Source organism: Delphinus delphis, chromosome 3 (genome assembly GCF_949987515.2).
Source record: "Delphinus delphis chromosome 3, mDelDel1.2, whole genome shotgun sequence".
Taxonomy (NCBI): domain Eukaryota; kingdom Metazoa; phylum Chordata; class Mammalia; order Artiodactyla; family Delphinidae; genus Delphinus; species Delphinus delphis.
The window spans coordinates 172,438,438-172,461,825 of NC_082685.1; the positions used below are offsets into that span (position 1 = coordinate 172,438,438).

The 23,388-nt window shown below is 63.2% G+C and overlaps 1 protein-coding gene across 2 annotated transcripts in view; it reads left to right on the forward strand.

The window, feature by feature from the left end:
- The first annotated feature begins 256 nt into the window (after nucleotides 1–256).
- TPPP (tubulin polymerization promoting protein) overlaps nucleotides 257–23,388 on the forward strand; it is a 28,928-nt gene continuing 5,796 nt past the window's right edge. Inside the window, exons 1-2 of one of the 2 annotated variants that reach the window (XM_060009712.1) lie at nucleotides 257–357; nucleotides 18,395–18,712. In XM_060009712.1, the coding sequence (XP_059865695.1) occupies nucleotides 18,396–18,712 (317 nt within the window). In that variant the 5' untranslated portion in view covers nucleotides 257–357; nucleotide 18,395. Of the gene's footprint in view, nucleotides 358–18,391; nucleotides 18,713–23,388 lie in introns of both variants that reach the window. The other variant, XM_060009713.1, reaches the window with a different exon arrangement.

Sequence of the window (23,388 nt, forward strand, 5' to 3'; positions counted from 1 at the left end):
AGGGTCCGCGCTCTGACGGCCTCAGTGCGCCAGGCAGCCCGGGAGGGAGGGGGCGGGGCGGAGCCGCCAAGAGAGTGCGGGGCGGGCCTGGGGGGGCGGGCCCGAGAGGGGGCCAGTGGGGGCTTGGGGGCGGGTCCTGGGCCGGGTTCTCCAATGGGAGCGCGGGGAGGGCAGGGCGTGGGGCGGACCGGGCGCGGAAACTGGGAGCCAGGGGGCGCGCCGGCGGGTCTGGGGGCGGGTCTGAGGCCGGGGGCGGAGCCGGCGGGCTGGGAGCTGCGGCGCGAGCGCAGGCAGGGTACCGGGTCGCTCGCGCGCGAGTCGCGGAGGCGCCGCCGCTGCAGTCGCCGCATCTCCGAGGTAAGGGGCCGCGGGGCTCCGTCCCGGGGCGCGGCGCGCAGGCCTCCCTGCTCCTCCTGCCACCTGCGCCCGCAGGCCGGGGCGCGCTACCCATTCCCGGCGCCCGCCCGCGCCCCTTCCCCGAGGCCCAGTGCGTCCGTGCGCCCCGCGCCCCGGAGCTGCCGGCTATCCGCGCGGCGCTCGGGCCCCCGTGGTTGCGTCCGGGCGCGGGTTTGGGGACGCGGGGGCGCGGGCTGGAGCGACCGGAGATGAAAAGGACAGGTTTATAATTGGGCCCTAAATGAGGCGCTTTGGCCTTTCTTCGCGTCGGTGCGTAACGCGACAGTGGAAGCCCCTTGCAGCCCCTTCCCTCTCCGTGTCCTGCTACATAAACACCGTTCACACGCCCAGGCCTGGGGTGGCGGCTGCCAGCGAGACGGCGGGACATTAGGGCTTAGAGGGTTTGAAATGAAGCCACTGTCATACAGCACGAATTTTAGGAGACCCAGGGCCACAGAAAGGGCCGTTTGTGTCCACGGGCCGAGAATGTACGTGATCCTCTGGCGAGAACTCGGCCGCCCCTCTCGGTCCGGCATTAACGTCGCCATATCGGTGCAGGTGAGAGGGTCAGGCCTACACTTTGCAAATCCAGAAGCATCCCCGGAGGGGTGTTCTGTTTTCTTATCGCATGTGGGCACATAACCCGGCAATCAAGATAAAGAGGTTGGCTGCCAGTGTATTTTTTCCACACGCCCCTGGGGACCAGTGCCCCGCCCTTGAAGGAGGATCCAGAGAAGCCCTTTATTCTGCGGTTTCAGTTATGTAAATGAAGCCTTGAAATGAGGTGGGAAGAAAACCTTCTCTGTGACTGCTGTGTTGATAGGCGTTTTGTGCTCTCTGATGATGGGACACTTTTTAGGCTAAGCTGGCTATGCTGTCATCCGTCTGTGTATTTATTTACTGGCTAATTCATCTGACGTTTATAAACGATAAAAGACCTAGCTCCCATGGCCCCCACCACCACCTCCCAGGACTCCCTGTGGCCAGTCTCTCAGGGAGGGTGTGCTGGGGGTGGCCTCCCCAGGGCCTGGGCCAGCCCCTGCCGCCTAGGAGGTGATCAGTAAACCCTGACCCGAGCTCCAAGTGCACTAGGACCACATCCGGGATGGAGCGATGGGGCTGGGGAGGGAGAGCTTGGAGCGGGCAGGAAAGGGGGGAGGGGCGGGGCCTTGGGACAGGCGCCCTGCGAGTGCCTTAAACTGGACTCCATGATGCCTCCTCTGGCACCAGCCCCTGTTCCCACCACATGGTTGGAATCCCAGGGCTCAGTGATGGGCGATGGGGGAAGGGGGTGCTGGTGAATTTCCTGGGGGCATCTGCAGAATGTGTGCCACGCAAGGGTTCGTGCGTTTTCCTGGGGAAAGGGCCTCCACGACTTCCGGAAGGATCTGTGACTCAGAAAGGCGCCCTAATGTATGTACTACGTTAAAAAATTCCTCTCCATCCTTTTGGAATGACGAAGTGGTGCAGATTAGAGGAAGCTGTGTTGGCCGAATTCTTATCTCCTCGGCGTTGTTTGGCTGAGATCTTCGTGAACCCTTTGAAGCTGCAATAAATAAGCTGTCTTAAGGATATACAAGGTTATAGATGCTCATTGTGGGAAATGTGCAAATCACAGGAGAATTTCGTAAAGAAAATTAAAATCACTCGTCACTGGTTGAGGATTAAGAGAAAACCTTTGAGCAGCCAAACTGTCCTCCGGGGCCGCGTCCTCGTGGCTTCCCTCCCTGGTGGGCAGTGGAGCCGCTCCCTGCAGAAGAGGCTGAGAATTAGAAGCTTCCTCAGGGAGAGGCCTGCTGGCTTAGCGCCAGGGCTATTTATAGCTGGTGATGTTGCTGTGAGGCCAGAGGAGCACGTACGGGAGACGCCATCTGGGGCTACTGGGGCCATGAGGCACAGCCCCCACTGCACCTTGAAGTATCAGGGCCTCCCTGGGTCAGGAGGTCCGTGTTCTGGGCCCAGCCTGGCACCATCTGGAAACCACCCCAGACCGAGGGTGCTGGGCACCGTGCAGAGGCCACCTGAGCCCAAAACCCTGGACCAGACAGATGCTGGGATTAGGCAGGAGAATTGACACGCGCCCAACTCCTACTGCTTCAGCAGCAGGTGTTTCCTGGGCAGGAAGGTGGGGAGCTGCCTGGGGGGGGCCCAGCGGCATCTGGGGCTCAGACGTGGTCTCCAGCGCCCCGTGTGGGCTCGCCGCACTCTTCAGCCCCTCCTGGGGAGACCAGCCTCCTCTCTGGGTGGGGAGGTAACCACGGTGTCACAACCCATGGAGTCCCCAAAGCCGGCACCCCCAGAGCCCACAGCGACCCACCACGAGCCCCAGCTCAGCAGAGCCTCTTCGGAGGGGGAGCGTCCTCAGCCGCATCCACATGGCAGCTCCTGGAAACGGCTTTGATTGGCCCTGCTGGGGTGACAGGGGAGGGTGCGGCTTCTGTGATCTGCAGCCCCCCGAGAAGGGCACATGGGGGAGGGGCAGCTCCCCACAGGGACGGGCACGCTGTCTCCAAATCTCGTTTGCTGACAGGGAAGCAAGGCTGTTTTGAGCTTGCAGATTTCCCCTTTAACTGTACGGGACGTGCAGTGACATGCAGTGAAGCTCAATTGTAATGTAATGTCTAAATGTCCAAATGTAGGACCTTCTTTGGTGAAGAAATGTAGAAAGTCTTTCACGGGGTGTGAGGAAATGATGGTGTTCTGACTTCGGGACCAAGCCCAAGTGTGTCCTGCGACCCCCCCATTAGCAGGGGGAGCGTGAGCTCACCCTCCGAAGAGCACGTTCGTGCCCACTTTTCCTTTTCTTAATCAGATTTGTGAAAAGGAAGGACTGGTCCTTACCTTTTCTCAAGCCTAAAAGTTAAGAACACCTGGACCCCTTTCCTGCCCATCGCCTTGTGTCCCACAGCACAGTGTCCCCCTGTGTCCCCAGCATGTGCCGTGTCCAGTTGTCCCAGCACCGTCTCCCCTCTTTGGGCCACATTCCCAAGGTCTCATCCTGTAACCCTGTTGCACCCATTTGTTCAACAGGCATCAGGTGCCAGGTGAGCCCGGCCAGGTCAGCCCCAGGAAGCTCTCGCTCCAGCGGGAATGTCACAAAAGCCAGCATCCTCCGGGGGCCTCGTTCAGGCCTCACACTCCCACTGCCTCTGGGTGCGGGGGGCCGTGGGCCTCGGAGCCTGGGAAGGCGGTTGCCGCAGCTCATCTGGGCCTCGCCTCCCCCGCCCTGGCCCTGCTGGCTGCTCGGCCCCCAGGCCTCCGGAGGTCCCGAGGCCGCGCCTTCTTCCTCCTGCCAGGGGTTGTGGCTGCCCCCCCGCCCGTTCCTGGGGAGGGGCTCTGCTTTTGCTGTGGTTTCCTACCTGACCCTGTTCCCCCCGCCTCCGGTTTGGTGTTTAGTCTTCCTACCTCAGAGCACGTGATCTGCCATGCTGGCGCGTTTCGGGCAGCACCGCGTGGAGCCGGCGCACCGCTCCGTTCCGTGAACCCGTCACCGTCCGCTGATCCCTTGTGTGGGCCACGGGCCTTGGGGTTATTTCCATCCTCTGGCGTGGCTGCCTGGAGCCCCCCTGCGTGTTCCTCGGAGAACACGCGCGAATGTTTCTGCTGGGCCCTCGGCGCCCCGTCTTAGCCGATGGGACCGGCGGCTCCCCGGAGTTGAAGCCCCTTGGCGGCCGCGCTCCACAGCCGCCGGCAGCGGGCAGGGCGCAGTGGCCTCCTGGCGGGTGGCCGTCTGGAGGGTGCGTGCCAGCGCCTGCGTTTCAGGCCAAGGTAACGAAGCCGGGCGTCCCCGCCGGTGACTGGGTGTCTGGATGTGCCGGGCCTGCTCAAGTCCCTCGCCCGTTTCTCTAGAGCTGTCTCTTTCTGGTGGATCCGCAGGGCTCCTTCTAGACTCTGGAGACGGCAATGTAAGAGACACCTTCTCTGCCCACAGCTGTCTTTTCACTCCTTAGTGCTGTATCTTCTGATGAATGGAAGTTCTGAGTTTTAATCTGGTACCATTTAAGAGTCTTTTCCTTTAGGGGTAGTGGGTTTTGTGTCCTGTGTAGAGAGTCTTTCCCACCCAGGACATCAGATACTCTCAAGCATCCCCTTCCTGAGGCTTCATGATTTTGCCATTCCTGCTTCAATCTGTACCTGAATTAATTTCCATTTTTCTCCGTGTGTCTGTTCAGTCAGCCCGTCTTCTTTTGTTGAAAAAGTTTTCTTCCCCGCTTTTGCTGCAGGACCACCTATGTTGTCCACACTGTCTCTGCACCTGTGCGGGTGGACTGGAGGCTCTCTTCTGCCCGGTGGTTTATTTTCTGTCCTTGTACCAGGACCACACGCCACACTGGCTTCCTTTCCAGAACTTTCCATCGAGTCTCGAAACCGCTGGGCAAATCCTCCACCTGTTCTCCCTTCAAGATCGCTGGTTAATTCATGGTTCTTCGCCTTTTCGTGTGTATTTTACATTCAGCTTGTCTCGCTACCCAGACATGAACAGTGTTAGAATTTTTATTTGGATTAAATTAAAACTGTGCATGAATTTAGGGGTAATGGACATCTTTGTATTTCAGACTTAATCCATGTTCATAATATCACTGTTCTTTGAATAACGCTTCATGGTCTCTGTGTCAACGGTCTTGCACATCTTTTGTTAAATTTATTCCTAGGTAATTCATACTTCCTCACTTTTTTTTAAATGGTATATTTCTAAATACCTTTTATCGTCTGGTTTTGCTGCTACATTTTTGCATGTTGACCACGTATCCAGAACCCTTGCTAAACTCGTGTTGATTCTAATAGTTTTCCTGGGATCCCTTTGGATTTCGTATGTACGCAGTCATAGCAATGCAAATAATGCCAGTTTGTTTCTTCCTTCCTATGTTTATATCATATTTATTTCCTTTCCTTATCTTACCACACTGACGCAGTGAGTAGAAGTGGTGATAGCAGGCAAGCGTCTCTCTCTTACTCCAGTTTGAAAAGAAAACTTTTCAATATTCAAAGTGTGATGACTCTGTAGCTTTCCGTAGGTGCCCATTATCAAATTAAGGCATTTATTTCCTTTTCTAACTTGCTAAGAATTTTTACGGTGAATAAATGCTGAAATCCATCAGATGCTTTGGCTGCATTTATTAAGCGGATAATATGATTTTCGCTTTGTATTGTGTTATGTGATGAATTCTATTAAGTTACTGTTAAACGAACCTTGCACTCCTGGCGTAAACCAAACCTGATTATAAGGTATTGATCCTTTTTATCTATTACTGGATTCAGTTTGTTGATATGTTGTTTAGGGTTTTTGTATCTGTGTTTGTAAGTGAGATTGGCATAGATTTTTCTTTTCTCGTAACGCCCTTGTCAGGTTTTGGTACCAGGATTATTTTAGCCAGAATGAGTCGGGGTGGTGTGTTTCATCTTTACTCTTCTCTGGAAGAATTCGTGTAAGACTGACACTGTTTCTTCTTTCAATGTAAGGAAGAATCTGCTGGTGAAGTCATCCAGGCCTGGGGTTTTCTTTGTGAGAAGGGTTTTAAATAAGAATTCAAACCCTCAATAATTATAAGAATTAGTAATAAATACAAGAGCAATGATAAGAACATATTTCTTCTTGTTACTGTTCGGTAAAATGGCTTTTGTTTTCTTTTTAGGAATTTGTTTCATTTAAATTATCAAACATGTTGGTCTAAAATTGTTTATAATATTCTCTTATTATATTTTAATCCCTTAATATCTGTAGAGCTTGTAGGGATGTCCTCATTTTCCATTCTGATATTGGATACTTTTGACTTTCCCTTTTTTTTACTTGATTAACGTCCCCAGTATTTATCAATTTTATCAGTGTTTGCAAGGCATTAACTTTCGATGTCGTTGGTCCTCTGTATTATAGATTCGTTTTCTTTTTTATTAATTTTTACTCTTATCTTCATTGTTTCTAACGCCTTTGTCCCTGATTTGCTGAGGTTTTTTCCTAACTTCTTAGATGTCAGCTTACCTCACATGTGATGGTGTAACCCACATACGATTTTCCTGTGTGTACACCGTGCACACGCACGTAGGTATGTACCTGTGCGCACACACACATTTCCACCACGTCTGGCTGTTTTCTTTTGGGTACTTCTGATCCACGAGTTCTTTCATCTGCTCTGCTGTGAAACCCCTCCACTGAGTTCTGAATTCTAGTTACTGTGCTTTCTAGGGCTAGAATTTCTAAGGTGTTCTTTTTTCAGATCTGCCTCCTGCATCCTTACAGCTCCCGTTCTTTGCGGGAATTCCTCATCTTGTCCTTTTCTTCTTTGCACACGGCGCGCACTGCCCGCTTCTTCTTTGCACACGGTGCACGTAGTTACTTTGGGCTCAATGTCTGATCGAGCTCCAGTAACTGGAACCTCTCGTCGTTTCTGCTTCCTGTTGTTTCTGCAAGTTCTTGGCACTTGTTCCCCCTCTTGGGCCTGGTGTTTTTTTTTATCATGTGTGTATTGTGTTTTTCCGTCTCCAGTGGCCGTCTCCTCCTCAGGAGTGCTTGTGTGTGTCCTGCCGGTGTTTGGGGCACCAGCGATCCAGATCCCCGCATCCACGCTGGGGCTTGAGAGGAGCCGGCCTGACCGCCCCTGACTCCCGGGCGCCCGTCCGTCCACCCCCAGGGCAGGGCTGGTCTGTTCAGGGTACCCTGCCCTCCTGGGTGGGGGGCCTGGGGCTTTTCAGTCCCCGTGGTTGGTGGGAAGCCTCCCAGCTGTCTGGCGGGGGCGGGGAGTGAGGGCTGGGCTGCAGACCACTTCGGAGACCCTCGGGCTGCCTCTGGCTTTGCGCCTCACACCTGTGCCGGCTGCTGTCCTCTTCGGCTGCTTGGGGGTAGGAGAGGCTTCGCGGCCCGCAGGCGACGCTGTCCCCCACCTGCCAGCCGTCAGACCCAGGCAGCGGCCCTTCCCCGCAGGCCCCTCTGCTCTTCCTGGCCCTGCGGTTGGCTTCCCCGGGCCCCGGCCTGCCCTCCACGCTGTGGGCTCCTGAGAGGCCTGGCGCCAGGACCTGCCGTGCGGGCACGTGGTGACCGCAGGGCGCCTGCCGTCGGGGAGAGGCCAGGCCATCCGCGGGCAGCTCCACGTTCCTGGAGCTAACAGACTTCCTGTTGAGGGTCTCACGTGCACGCCAGCTCGAGGCCAGACCCTGTCTAAGGGGAGGGCCCTCTGCCCGCTCTCGCCTCTGGGTTCTGTGCCGCCGCCCAGGCTTCGCGCCTCTGGGCCTTTGCAGGCGTTTTTCTCCGGGGCAGGGACCCCCTTCTGGTGTCCCTGCTGTGTGCGGGTCCTGGGGCTGCTGTGACAAAGGACCACAGACTTTTCAATGAAAACTACAGAAATGTGTCCTCTTCCAGTTCTGAGTCCAGACTCCCAGTCCGAGATTGAGGTGTCGCGGGGCCGCGCTCCCTCCAGAGGCACCAGGGAGGGTCCCTCCTGCCTCTTCCAGCTCCCGGGGCTCCGGGCATCCCTGGGCTTGTGGCGACGTCCCTCCCGTCTTGGCCTCCGTCTTCACGTGGCTTCTCTGTGTCTGTGTGTCTCCTCTTCCTTCCCTTGTAAGGACACCTGTCAATGGACTTAGGGCCACCCTGGTCCAGAGTGGACCCATCTCGAGATCCTTAGTTTGATGGTGTCTGCAGAGACCCTTCTTCCAAACAAGTTCCTCCACCTTGCGAGGACGTGGACACACCTGGCTCGGGGCCACCATTCGCCCACTACACGTGCCCTGCACAGGGCCCGCCTGACCCCAGGTTGGCTGCAGATGCCGTGTTCTTGGATTTTGTGAGAAACATTCTGACCAACAGTAGAGACCGGCCCTGGGACCGGGGGACCGGGGGGCCCATGATATGGTTCCTGGGAGGCCAAGGGTCCCAACGGAGTGAGTCCCCCGAGAAGCCCCAGCTTCGTGGTGACCCAGAGAAGTTCCTGCTGTCCGCATCGGTTCTTCTGAGGGGCTGGGGTGGCAAACCTGTCCTGGCCCCTTACTCCCCCCATCCCCGTCCCCTCCCCCGCCAGCCCGACCAGCAGGAGCCCCCAGGCCCGAGGGTGCGGCTCCCACGGTGATCTCACTGCAGGACGGTGCGGGACACAGGATGGCCACGGCCCCCAGGAAGGCACCCGCTCAGCTACCCACCTTCTTCCCTCTCGTCCCAGAGAAACCGCGTTTGACTTGGGCACAGGGGACAGTGTGGCTGTGACTGTGGTTCCCAGGCTGCCCCGAGGGATGGCCTAGCCTCAGTGCAGGAGGTCCCAACCCCGCGGGCCTTTCCGGGCCTACGGCCTGAAGCGTGTGACCCGGGACCTGAGTGGCATCCTGCTTGGACGGTGTGGCCGCTCGTCCCGTCCTGTCGGGGCCCCTGCAGGGACCGTGAAAGGCAGCGCCGAGGCGGCAGGGCTGCATCCACGCCTGAGACTCCTGGGCCGTCTGCTCTGCGGGGCAGGCACTCAGAGACCGCTTTGTGCCCGCCTGGGAGGCTCCCGCTGCCTGGGACGAGTGGTCATTCACATCGAGTGCTGGGCAGCCGAGGAGCGGTGGCCGTATTATGATTAAAATGTGAACAGTTGCCAAAGGGCTGTGTTGTGTTCGAAGGGACTCTGGAATAAAGAGGCAGAGCTGCGGGCCGGCGGCCCAGGGGTGTGCAGGCCCGACGCCTCTGTTCCCGCTCGCGCTCTTCACTCGGCGGCTGTGCCTCTTCCAGGGGCTGCACCGAGGGCGAAGCTGGACCCCGACCTGGGGGCCTGAGCCCTGGTGGACGGAGGGGAGGAGGGGGAGGCGACGGCATCCATCCCCCCCCGGCTTCTGGCCGCTTGGTCTTTTGCATCTTCTGTCCTAACCCTCACCCGCCCACCTCATCTTGGTTGCGCGGGTACAGCGCGCCCACCCGGCAGGGGTCAAGGAGGTTCTCCCCGGGACCGGCTGACCAGGCGCCCTGGCCTCCTGTGCGGCCCCGGAGCAGCTGTGCCTGGGACTTAGCTGGGGGCTGCTGCAGTTATGCCCTCGCCCCTTCCGTCCGCATCAGTCCTGGGACCGGGCCTGGTGGGCTGAGCCGTCCGAAGGGGCTGGGCTGCCCTGGGAGGCACCTGCTTCCCCTGCACTCTCTCCTCCTCTCCTTCCCGCACTTGGCGCAGAGCCTCTGGGCTGCCTCCGCGCGTCCGGCGGCATCAGGCGAGCGGCGTTCTGTGGCCAGGCCCCTGCACAGCCGAGGTCAGGTGCGCTCAGCAGACTGTCAGCCCGGTCGGCGTCAGGCGCTCCGTCGAGGTCCAAGGAGGGCTAGTTTGTCAGATGCTCGGGAACCTGGCATTTCCAGGGCCCGTGTGGTTCTTGCGCGGAAGCAGGGTCTCAGCTGGACCCCAGGCCTCGGTATCACATCAGCGGGCGCAGCCACGGCTCAGGGACTTGGGCTCTCGGCCCTGGTGGAGGGTGCCGCCCCTGGGCCCAGCTTGGTGTAGACATCTGGAGGGCGCTGGCATCACGCCGGCCCTGAGAGCGCAGGAGGGCGGCACGTGGGGCGGGCCGACGGGGCCGAGGGCCAGGGACGCCTGAGGAGCTCGAGAGCCCAGGGCTCCCACCGCGGCTCGCGGCTCCAGAAGATTCCTTGCGGCGTCCGCTGTCCCGGGAGCCGTTTCCCACCTGCGGGCCGGTCTCCTGGTCCTGAGCAGCCTCTAGGACGAGGTCGGTGACAAGAACCCCAGTCGAGCTCTAGCGCATCATCAGCGACACCCCCAGGGCGCCCCGGCAGCCACAGCGCGCTGAGGCCTCTGGACCCCCTGGCTCCCCGACCCTTCAAGTAGGGGGCTCGCCAGTGGGGCGGCTGTGTTGCGGGGAGGTCCCAGACTTGGGGTGCGATGCCCGGTGACCCGGCAGAGCCCGTGGTGGGGTCCGGGCGCCGTGGCCGGGCCGTGTCCCGCGTTTCCCCCGTGCCGCCGGCCCAGCTCGCTCGGCGTGAGGTGGAGCAGGGTTCTGAGTTCCGGGAGGTTTGGCGTCAAGGAGGCCGGCAGGACGGGGCCTGAGGCCTGAGCAGCGCCCCCTCAGGGCCTGGGAGGTGGGGAGTCCCCTGTGCGGGTCCCAGCTCCCCGACATGCGCATCCTGTGGCCCACATCCTGCCCCCCAGAAGCACGCCACCCCCGAGCCCCCACCCCAGGCCGCCCTCCAGCGAGCCTTGGCCATCCTGGTGCACTCAACACCCGCCCGGGGCTTCGGGCCCAGAGGACCCAGGAGGTGGAAGGGGCCCCGGGGGCTGGAAGGCACCTGGATCCCAAGGGGCAAGATGCTTGAGGCCTGGTCCGATCGCAGGAAGTGTCTGCAGGTAGGGTGTAGATTATGGGCAGTATGAGGAGGGGCATTGGGAACGAGGGGCTGAGAGCTGGTTTGGGGGAGCAGGGGTTGGAGGTGCGTTCACACCTACGGAAGCAGGAACACACACTCCACCTCTAGTCTCAGTGCAGACCTGTGTTCTGCTCAAGGAAGGGGAACCAGGAGAGGCAGACTTGCTGTTGCCTTTAAAACAACACCGGGCCCAGCTTACATTTACACCTGGCCCAGCTCACATGCACACGTGGGCCAGCTCACATGCACACCTGGCTCAGCGCACATACACACCTGGCCCTGCCCACATGCACACCTGGCTCAGCTCACATGCACACCTCGCCCTGCTCACATGCACACCCGGCCCAGCTCACAGACACACCTGGCCATCTCACAGGCACACCTGGCCCAGCTCACAGGCACACCTGGCCATCTCACAGGCACACCTGGCCATCTCACAGGCACACCCGGCCCAGCTCACAGGCACACCCGGCCCAGCTCGCAGGCACACCCGGCCCAGCTCGCAGGCACACCTGGCCCAGCTCACAGACACACCTGGCCCAGCTCACAGGCACACCTGGCCCAGCTCACAGGCACACCTGGCTCAGCTCACAGGCACACCCGGGCCATCTCACAGGCACACCCGGCCCAGCTCACAGGCACACCCGGCCCAGCTCACAGGCACACCCGGGCCATCTCACAGGCACACCCGGACCATCTCACAGGCACACCTGGCCCAGCTCACAGGCACACCCGGCCCAGCTCACAGGCACACCCGGCCCAGCTCACAGGCACACCTGGCCCAGCTCACAGGCACACCTGGCTCAGCTCACAGGCACACCCGGGCCATCTCACAGGCACACCCGGCCCAGCTCACAGGCACACCCGGCCCAGCTCACAGGCACACCCGGGCCATCTCACAGGCACACCCGGACCATCTCACAGGCACACCTGGCCCAGCTCACAGGCACACCCGGCCCAGCTCACAGGCACACCCGGCCCAGCTCACAGGCACACCTGGCCCAGCTCACAGGCACACCCGGGCCATCTCACAGGCACACCCGGCCCAGCTTACAGGCACACCCGGCCCAGCTCACAGCACACCTGGCCCAGCTCACAGGCACACCCAGGCCCAGCTCACAGGCACACCTGGCCCAGCTCACAGGCACACCCGGGCCATCTCACAGGCACACCCGGACCAGCTCACAGACACACCCGGCCCAGCTCACAGGCACACCTGGCCCAGCTCACAGGCACACCCGGCCCAGCTACAAATACACCCGGCCCAGCTCACAGGCACACCTGGCCCAGCTCACAGGCACACCCAGGCCATCTCACAGGCACACCCGGCCCAGCTCACAGACACACCTGGCCATCTCACAGACACACCTGGCCCAGCACACAGGCACACCCAGGCCCATCTCACAGATACTCCCGGCCCAGCTCACAGATACACCGGGCCCATCTCACAGGCACACCCGGCCCAGCTCACAGGCACACCTGGCCATCTCACGGGCACACCTGGCCCAGCTCACATGCACACCTGGCCCAGCTCACAGATACTCCCAGCCCAGCTCACAGATACACCGGGCCCATCTCACAGGCACACCCGGCCCAGCTCACAGGCACACCCGGCCTAGCTCACAGGCACACCCGGCCCAGCTCACAGGCACACCTGGCCCAGCTCACAGGCACACCTGGCCCAGCTCACAGATACTCCCGGCCCAGCTCACAGATACACCGGGCCCATCTCACAGGCACACCGGGCCCATCTCACAGGCACACCCGGCCCAGCTCACAGACACACCTGGCCATCTCACGGGCACACCTGGCCCAGCTCACATGCACACCTGGCCCAGCTCACAGACACACCCGGGCCATCTCACAGGCACACCGGGCCCATCTCACAGGCACACCCGGCCCAGCTCACAGGCACACCTGGCCCAGCTCACAGACCCACCTGGCCCAGCTCACAGACCCACCCGGCCCAGCTCACAGACCCACCTGGCCCATCTCACAGACACACCCGGCCCAGCTCACAGGCACACCCGGCCCAGCTCACAGATACACCCGGCCCAGCTCACAGGCACACCCGGCCCAGCTCACAGGCACACCCGGCCCAGCTCACGGGCACACCCGGCCCAGCTCACGGGCACACCCGGCCCAGCTCACAGATACACCCGGCCCAGCTCACAGGCACACCCGGCCCAGCTCACGGGCACACCCAGGCCATCTCACAGGCACACCCGGCCCAGCTGACAGACACACCCGGGCCGGCTCACAGGCACATCCGGCCCAGCTCACAGATACACCCGGCCCAGCTCACGGGCACACCCGGCCCAGCTCACGGGCACACCCGGCCCAGCTCACGGGCACACCTGGCCCAGTTCACGGGCACACCCGGCCCATCTCACGGGCACACCTGGCCCAGCTCACAGGCACACCTGGCCCTGTTGCAGGCACACCTGGCCCTGCTCACAGGCACACCCGGGCCATCTCACAGGCACACCGGGCCCATCTCACAGGCACACCCGGCCCAGCACACATGCACGCCTGGCTCAGCTCACATGCACACCTCGCCCTGCTCACATGCACACCTGACCCAGCTCACAGGCACACCCGGCCCAGCTCACAGGCACACCCGGCCCAGCTCACAGGCACACCCGGCACATCTCACATGCACACCTGGCCCTGCTCACAGGCACACCTGGCCCAGCTCACAGGCACACCTGGCCCTGTTGCAGGCACACCCGGCCCAGCTCACAGGCACACCTGGCCCAGCTCGCAGACACACCCGGCCCAGCTCACAGGCACACCTGGCCCAGCTCACAGGCACACCTGGCCCTGTTGCAGGCACACCTGGCCCTGCTCACAGGCACACCTGGGCCATCTCACATGCACATCTGGCCCAGCTCACAGGCACACCCGGCCCAGCTCACAGGCACACCCGGCCCAGCTCACAGGCACACCGGGCCCATCTCACATGCACATCTGGCCCAGCTCACAGGCACACCCGGCCCAGCTCACAGGCACACCCGGACCATCTCACAGGCACACCCGGCCCAGCTCACAGGCACACCCGGCCCAGCTCACAGGCACACCCGGCCCAGCTCACAGGCACACCCGGGCCATCTCACAGGCACACCCGGCCCAGCTTACAGGCACACCCGGCCCAGCTCACAGCACACCTGGCCCAGCTCACAGGCACACCCAGGCCCAGCTCACAGGCACACCTGGCCCAGCTCACAGGCACACCCGGGCCATCTCACAGGCACACCCGGACCAGCTCACAGGCACACCCGGCCCAGCTCACAGGCACACCTGGCCCAGCTCACAGGCACACCCGGCCCAGCTCACAGATACACCCGGCCCAGCTCACAGGCACACCCGGCCCAGCTCACAGGCACACCCGGGCCATCTCACAGGCACACCCGGCCCAGCTCACAGACACACCTGGCCATCTCACAGACACACCTGGCCCAGCACACAGGCACACCCAGGCCCATCTCACAGATACTCCCGGCCCAGCTCACAGATACACCGGGCCCATCTCACAGGCACACCCGGCCCAGCTCACAGGCACACCTGGCCATCTCACGGGCACACCTGGCCCAGCTCACATGCACACCTGGCCCAGCTCACAGATACTCCCAGCCCAGCTCACAGATACACCGGGCCCAGCTCACAGGCACACCCGGCCCAGCTCACAGGCACACCCGGCCTAGCTCACAGGCACACCCGGCCCAGCTCACAGGCACACCTGGCCCAGCTCACAGGCACACCCGGGCCAGCTCACAGGCACACCCGGCCCAGCTCACGGGCACACCCAGGCCATCTCACGGGCACACCCGGCCCAGCTCACAGACACACCCGGGCCAGCTCACAGGCACACCCGGCCCAGCTCACAGATACACCCGGCCCAGCTCACGGGCAAACCCGGCCCAGCTCACGGGCACACCCGGCCCAGCTCACGGGCACACCCGGCCCAGTTCACGGGCACACCCGGCCCAGTTCACGGGCACACCCGGCCCAGCTCACGGGCACACCCGGCCCAGTTCACGGGCACACCCGGCCCATCTCACGGGCACACCTGGCCCAGCTCACAGGCACACCTGGCCCTGTTGCAGGCACACCTGGCCCTGCTCACAGGCACACCCGGGCCATCTCACAGGCACACCGGGCCCATCTCACAGGCATACCCGGCCCAGCACACATGCACGCCTGGCTCAGCTCACATGCACACCTCGCCCTGCTCACATGCACACCTGACCCAGCTCACAGGCACACCCGGCCCAGCTCACAGGCACACCCGGCCCATCTCACATGCACACCTGGCCCTGCTCACAGGCACACCTGGCCCAGCTCACATGCACACCTGGCCATCTCACAGGCACACCTGGCCCAGCTCACAGGCACACCTGGCCATATCACAGGCACACCTGGCCATCTCACAGGCACACCTGGCCCAGCTCACAGGCACACCCGGCCCAGCTCACAGGCACACCCGGCCCAGCTCGCAGACACACCCGGCCCAGCTCACAGGCACACCTGGCCCAGCTCACAGGCACACCTGGCCCAGCTCACAGGCACACCTGGCTCAGCTCACAGGCACACCCGGGCCATCTCACAGGCACACCTGGCCCAGCTCACAGGCACACCCGGCCCAGCTCACAGGCACACCCGGCCCAGCTTACAGGCACACCCGGCCCAGCTCACAGCACACCTGGCCCAGCTCACAGGCACACCCAGGCCCAGCTCACAGGCACACCTGGCCCAGCTCACAGGCACACCCGGCCATCTCACAGGCACACCCGGACCAGCTCACAGGCACACCCGGCCCAGCTCACAGGCACACCCGGCCCAGCTCACAGGCACACCCGGCCCAGCTCACAGACCCACCCGGCCCAGCTCACAGGCACACCTGGCCCAGCTCACAGGCACACCCAGGCCATCTCACAGGCACACCCAGCCCAGCTCACAGACACACCTGGCCATCTCACAGACACACCTGGCCCAGCACACAGGCACACCCAGGCCCATCTCACAGATACTCCCGGCCCAGCTCACAGATACACCGGGCCCATCTCACAGGCACACCCGGCCCAGCTCACAGGCACACCTGGCCATCTCACGGGCACACCTGGCCCAGCTCACATGCACACCTGGCCCAGCTCACAGATACTCCCAGCCCAGCTCACAGATACACCGGGCCCAGCTCACAGGCACACCCGGCCCAGCTCACAGGCACACCCGGCCTAGCTCACAGGCACACCCGGCCCAGCTCACAGGCACACCTGGCCCAGCTCACAGGCACACCTGGCCCTGTTGCAGGCACACCTGGCCCTGCTCACAGGCACACCCGGGCCATCTCACAGGCACACCGGGCCCATCTCACAGGCACACCCGGCCCAGCACACATGCACGCCTGGCTCAGCTCACATGCACACCTCGCCCTGCTCACATGCACACCTGACCCAGCTCACAGGCACACCCGGCCCAGCTCACAGGCACACCCGGCCCATCTCACATGCACACCTGGCCCTGCTCACAGGCACACCTGGCCCAGCTCACAGGCACACCTGGCCCTGTTGCAGGCACACCCGGCCCAGCTCACAGGCACACCTGGCCCAGCTCGCAGACACACCCGGCCCAGCTCACAGGCACACCTGGCCCAGCTCACATGCACATCTGGCCCAGCTCACAGGCACACCTGGCCCAGCTCACAGGCACACCCGGCCCAGCTCACAGGCACACCGGGCCCATCTCACATGCACACCTGGCCCTGCTCACAGGCACACCCGACCCAGCTCACAGGCACACCCGGCCCAGCTCACAGGCACACCCGGCCCAGCTCACAGGCACACCCGGCCCAGCTCACAGGCACACCTGGCCCAGCTCGCAGACACACCCGGCCCAGCTCGCAGGCACACCTGGCCCAGCTCGCAGACACACCCGGCCCAGCTCACAGGCACACCTGGCCCAGCTCACAGGCACACCTGGCCCTGTTGCAGGCACATTGCTAACATGGATTCCCAGCTCTCCTGGCTGGGGGCACTGTGTGCTGATGGCACGCAGAAGCTGTGACTGTGGCAGATAGGGTCTGTCCTGGGTCACCTTTTCTATAGGCCTTCTTCAGACAGTCGCGTCTTAAGGGCCTTGCCAGGGAGAATCATTCTGGAGACACAGGCCTCGTGGCGCCTTTTTGGGGTGCGGACAGCCTGTGAGGGGCTGGTGGGCCAGGGGATCACGTGGTGTCTGAAGATAGCTGGGCCCCCGTGGTGGGATGGTCCCTGGAGCCTGGTGGACACTCTGGGGCAGGCATCCCCAGGTCCGCCCGTCCTGCATCTCCTTCCACTCTGGTCTGTGAGCCCACCTTGCAGCTGCCCTGCTCTCTCCAAACCCTCATTTGAAAATGCAAATCGGTAATGCAGTCCATCCCCACACCCGCCGTGAATCCCTCATCAGTTCCCAACTCCGGAGCCCGCGGGGTCAGCCATGCCTCAGCAGGGCCTGGCCAGGTGACACTCGCACAGTTCCTCCACCTCACCTGCCCACCCACCTGTTCCTCCTACCCCTGGCCCAGGTCCCACCCCGGGGACCAGCTGCTGACAAGCGTCACGTGGAGGGAGCAGGGCCGGATCCCGCGGGGCCTCCGGCTTGCCGCGTCCACAGCCAGCCACAGCGACGCCTGGTCACGAGGTGCAGGCCCACACGTGGGTACTGTTCGTCCTCGATGGCTCCAACATCGGCTGCTCCCCCCACCGTCCTGCTTCTCCCCACAACAGGAAGTCACCTTGGAGAGCTTCCCATCTGCGTGTAGGGTCTCACTCCTGTTGTTTTTGTTAAAGTAATTTTCAAGTTACTTTATTAAGCTACAAACGTGGAGCCCAGGATGGAGAGCTGGCTCCTGGAGCTCATCACCACATCCCCAGTCGTGTCCCCCTGCCCTGAGCCCCGGGGTCCTGGACCGTCCTCACCAGCCACTGAGCCTCTTGAGCTGCACTGCCTTTTCTGTTTGGGGAACTTGTAGGTCCTGAGTTCAGCAGGGCCCTGCTCGGGACCCCCACAATGCCAGGTTGCCCACTTCCCCCCGCTGACCACTAGCCATGACTCTGGGGGTGGGTGTTGGTGCTCAGCTCCCGGCTCCCCAGAGCTGCTGGAGGTGGAGGGGTCTTCTCAGCCCCGTGGGGACCCGGGCCCAGCTTTGGGCATTCACTGGGCTCCTGACGCCATCAGCCACCCCCCCACCATGAGCCCCCCTACCCTGGGCCCGGGCCGCAGCCCCCCGGCCCTCGGAGTCTCTGCAGACCCCTGCTCTCGCCTGGGGCTTCCCTCTCCTACTAGACGTCTGTTCGGCCCCCTGGGTGGGGGGCACCCTGGTCAGCAGGCCGGGCCCTGAGGTGGGCGCAGCAGTGTGACCGTTCTGGATCCCTTCCCCGAGGATGGTGTCACCCCACCGATGCCCGGGAATGTGTCACTCGGGGAGCCCCCAGGAGGCTGGCTCATGCCTCCCTGTGCTGGAGGCTTTGACTGTCGGGGACTTGGCGGCCAGGGCGCCGGGGCTGGAGGGGCCTCGCCGTGTCCTGCAGCAGATGGACGCTTTGTCCCTGGCAGGCCACAGCCCCTGTCCGCGGGCAGCGGGGGCCTTGGGCAGCCGCCCGCAAAAGCAGGTGACCTCTCGCTGCTTCCTCCCAGTAGCATGGCTGACAGCAGGCCCAAGCCCCCCAAGCCCGCCAACAAGACGCCCCCCAAGTCCCCAGGGGACCCCGCGAAGGACAAGGCAGCCAAGAGGCTGTCACTGGAGTCGGAGGGTGCCAGTGAGGGGGCAGCCGCCGCGGGCCCAGAGCTCAGCGCCCTGGAGGAGGCCTTCCGGAGGTTTGCGGTGCACGGGGACACCAGGGCCACCGGGAAGGAGATGCATGGCAAGAACTGGTCCAAGCTGTGCAGGGACTGCCAGGTGATCGACGGCAGGAACGTGACCATCACCGACGTGGACATCGTCTTCAGCAAGATCAAGTACGTGTGCGCCTGGGACCAGGGGGGTGGGAGCGGGGCCCCGCGTTCTCTCGGGCGGCCAGGAGGCGACGCTTCAGGACGCCGTCCCCGCCCGGAAGAAGATGCCCGGGAGTTTGAACCAGAACACGCCCCAGTGGGGCCGGGAGCCCAGGTCAGGGACGCTGCCGCAGCCTGAGGGGTCTCAGGTGGCAGGGCCCGGCCCGTGGGGGGCTGCTGGGGGCAGGGCACGGGCCGGGAGGTGGGCGTCTGTGGCGCCGCTCCCCTCAGCTCTGGGGGACGTTCGCGTGTGAAGAGCGGGGGTGACGAACGGTGGGCACCGTGTGCTTGTCCGTGTGTGTCTGCACGCGTGTGCACACGGGCTCGGGCGTGTGGTCCGGGCATCGACACGCCCCCTCCCCCTTCTCCTGCCCTTCACACCCTGTGACCACACCTTGAGGACAGCAACAGCGTCCCCGAGGCATCACGCAGACTCGCACACACGTGCACGTGCATGCACACACAGGTAGAACTCAGGGCTCCACTCTGCTGGTCGCGGCTCACCCGGAGGACAGACGCCCTGGACAGGCCCTGGAGACCCCGTGCGTGGAGGCACACGGGCCCTCCTGCGCCCCGGGAGAGGGAGCCCCGTCTGGTCCCGGTCCCGCTCTGGAGGGCAGGACGCTGCTCAGACACTCAGGGAGGAGGCTTGGCCCCTGGCGCCCAGGCACTACGGGGGCCCCACCTCAGGGCCCGGCTGCTCTGGGCCCCAGGGTCTCTGCCTCGGCTCGCTGGGCGCGGGCCGGCGCGGAAAGTGGGCGGCTGCGGCCCCGGCCCGGCCAGGGGTCGTGGTCAAGACAGAGTGAAGACCAGCCTGTGGCTACTCCCCCTCTGCCCTCCTGGACCTGAACTCCCTGTGGGGTCCCTGTGACCTGTGTCCCACTTGGGAGAGCCTGTTCTGGGGGAGGGTCCCCCGGACCTCCCAGCTGTGCAGCGGGGGACCTTTCCCTTGGGAACGGAGAGGGAGACAGTGCTCCCTGGAGGGGCCTGGGGGGGTGGTGCCCTGAGTCGGGTCGTGGGGTCCTGCAGGACAGGCTGGGAGCCACCGCTGGGGGACCGGGTCTGAGGAGCGTGGGGCGCGCGGGCCGTGGGACCGCGGCCGCTGCAGGTGGCAGCCGCGGCAGAAGCGCCTCAGCTCCGGGAGCCGTGGGCGCGGAAGCGCACGGGTCGCCGACGGCGACGGCTGTTTCTGTTTGGGGCGGTTGCCATGGCGCCGCAGCCCTGCCGCCAGCGCGGTATCTGCAGCCTCTGTTTAGGCCCGTCGTCATGGGAGCGCTTGTTTGTTTGCGTGTTACTATGTGTTAAGTTTTAAACAGGCTTCTCGCAGCTCTTCCCCAGGCCTTGATTGAAGACTGCTGTCTCCGGGACCAGGGCTGCCCCCGGCCCCAGGGCGGGAGGAATTAACTCAGGACCCCGTTCCCATAAGTCCCGCCGGGGGTCTGTGGGCTGCAGGGTCCCCTGCGTGTGTGCCCAGGCGGGAAGGCCAGAGGCGGAGGGGGGCTCTGCTGGCCTTCCTGGCCCCCACTCGCCGGCTTCCTGGCCAATGGTGGCGTTTCCCGTGACTCTGGAGCCCTGTCTGGGCTGCAGGTTAGGAGCACGCATGCCGGGGCGGGGACGCGGCCCATTCTTGCCGCACGGGCTGCGGAGGAAACCTTCTGAAGCGCAGAGCTCGGCGCATCGGTGCAGAGACCCAGGCCGGGCGGGATGCCTCGGGAGCGGCGGGCAGAGCCGGGTGCGCTGTGCGGTCCCGGGCACGCCAGCGGGGCCCAGCGCCCGCTCAGGGCCTGACGCCCGCCCCTGCCCTGCCCCTCCCCGCAGCCTGGTGGGTGAGGCTGCGGCATTCGGGGCCCTGGTCCCAGCACGTGCTTCCAGCTGTGGCGTTGGGGGTCTCACAGTGTCCCCCGTGGGGGCCTCTCCCGGCCGCCCGAAGCTGTGCAGGGCATCCAGTGGCTTCTGCCCTGGCCTCCTTGGGGCCTGCCTGGCGTGTCTACAGAGGGCCAAGGCTTGGGGGGCAGGAATCGGGCAATTCCGCCCATGCTGGCTCCTCAAACCGCTGATATCGGTGTTGGACGCCAGTGCACACAGGCCTTTTGATGACCTTCCCCAAACACCCAGAAGTGGTTTCAATGACCTCAAGTGCATCTGTCCCCAGAACCCATCCCTGAGCCTCCAGCCTGCGTTAGGCCCTCGCGAAGTCAGGAGGAACTTAGGACGCTCTTTCCTGCTTGGGGAGTAGCTGACTGTTGGGGTCACAGCTGCCCTTCAGGCGGCCGGCCTGGAGGCCTCCAGACATGGGTGTCAGCAGCCTCCTTCCAGGTTGCCAGCAGCGTGGTCCCTGGGGCCCAGGAGCAGGGGGCTGGCGTCTGCCCGCTCCCAAGGCCTGGTACCAGACGTGTGGGCAGCTGCCACATCACACTGCATCCTCACACGGCATCCAGGTCCTCCAGACAGCGCTCCCGTGGCAACCCGCACAGCCCCGCTGGCCCAGGGTCTGATGGGAATATCCCAGAGGCTCCCTCCTCTGACCCTCGTTGGTGCCTGAGTCTCCCCCTCCAGATCCCACTTCCTGCTCTCTGGACAGGTCACCCAGGTCCCAGCTTCTGCTGCTCAGGGGAGCCTGGGAGTCAGCTTTCTCCAGCCCCCAAGTGGCATGTTATCTGTGGTCCAGAGGGGGCCCCTTGCTCCGTCCTAGGACATGTTAGCCAAAGTCCAGCTGCCTTCATGACGCTGGCCCTGGAGACACAGACCTCTGTCCTCGGAGGGCTGCGCTGCCCACCCTACCCCCCACCCCGCCCAGATCCCTGGCATCGAGTGCCCCTGGTGAACTTCGGGAGTGGCCGGGCTCAGCCCTCTGCCTGCCCTGTGTTGGGCCTGGAGGTCTGGGGACACAGGGCCTGGGAAGCACAAGCCACGGGGCCTCGTGTGTGACCAGTGACCCCATTACTGCTGGGCCAGCTTTCTAGCAGAACAACAGCCTTCTGAGCAGGGCACTGGTTGGCCCCAGCGCTGAGCCAGGAGGAGGGGGGGTCTGGTAGGGGGACCCCCTCCAGTTCTGTGCGCTCTGGAGAACAGGCTCCCTGTGTGTGGGGAGCCGTGTAAAGTGATCACGTGTCTCCAGGGAAGAGGCTGGCAGTGTCATTCGAGAACTCCCCAGGGACTGCTTCCAGCGGGGGCCACGGGGCCCCCTGGGGAAAGCTCCCTGCCAGCCCAGCCCGGGCTCTGAGACCCTGCCTGGCGGTCACGGTGGGGACACGCGGGGACACCCGGCCCCGCCAGGTGGAGCAGGCAGGTCAGCGCCCTGGGCCCGCACGCCCACTCCATGTGAATGCGGCCTCTGATGGAGGCCCCGTCGGCCACGCCCCCGCCCCCAGCCCGAGTGACTCACACTGGTGGTGCCTGGTGCCCCAGCGGCCGGTCACCAGGCTGGCAGTCAGGCCTGGCGTCCGTGAATAGAGACAGGAGCGCCTTGGACAACCCAGGACAAACAAGCGGGGCCCCGCGGCCGTCGCGGGTCAGCAACCAGCAGGGATGCCAGGCTCCCCGCCCCGACAAGGCCAGGACCACGCTGCCCGGGACAGCTGGGCCAAGGGATCCCCCCGGCCCAGCCCACGGACCTCAGAGCCGCCGTGGCGTCGCAGCCAGGCTTTGAGGGGTGGAACCCACCGCCGGACACGGGGGCTCTGATGAGGCCTGCGGTGCAGGTGCCCCTCCCGACAGCCGTCCAGGCCTCTCGGGCTCCGCTCACCACCCGCCACGTGGCCTCGCTGGTGCACGACTCGGTCGTCCTCCCCATGGCCCCTGCGGCTGTGTCCTCCCTCCGCTGTCTCCCGACCCTGGGCTGGCTGGTCAGCACGTCCCGTGTCCGCAGGCTCACGTGTCAAGTGCCTGTGAGTCCCGGCATGCACAGGGGACGTCCTGAGGCATGTTTATCGCTTACCGCTGGGCTGTTGGAGTCCTGGTGACTGAACAGAACCCACGAATAGGAGAGCAATACACACGCACAGGTTTACGTGCGAGTGAGACCCAGGAGGGGTCGCAGCCCACCTCTGGGGGATGCTGCCGCCTGCACCCTTCCACACCGTGGTGTCCTTTTATCTGGCTTACTTCCACTGTCCCAGTGGGTGTGCGGCAGGGCCACATCCCGGTTTAACCTGATTTCCCCGGTGCCCAGTGACGTGGAGCGTCCTTCACGGGCTGGTTTGCACTTGTAGATCTTTGACAAAGTGTCCGGTTCAAATATTTTGCCCAACTTTTGTGGTTTTTTTTGGAGTACGCGGGCCTCTCACTGCTGTGGCCTCTCCCGTTGCCGAGCACAGGCTCAGGACGCGCAGGCTCAGCGGCCATGGCTCACAGGCCCAGCCGCTCCGCGGCATGTGGGATCTTCCTGGACCGGGGCACGAACCTGTGTCCCCTGCATCGGCAGGTGGACTCTCAACCACTGCGCCACCAGGGAAGCCCTTGCCCAACTTTTTACATTGGGTTTTTTTCTTGTTGTTGAGGTATGAGTTCTTTGTGTATTTCCGATACAAGTCCTTTATCAGATTTCTCCATCTGTGACTTGCCTTTTACTTCTCTTAACAGTATCTTTTGAAGAGCATGGTTTTAAAATTTTTGGTCAAGTCCAGTTCATTGTTTTTCTT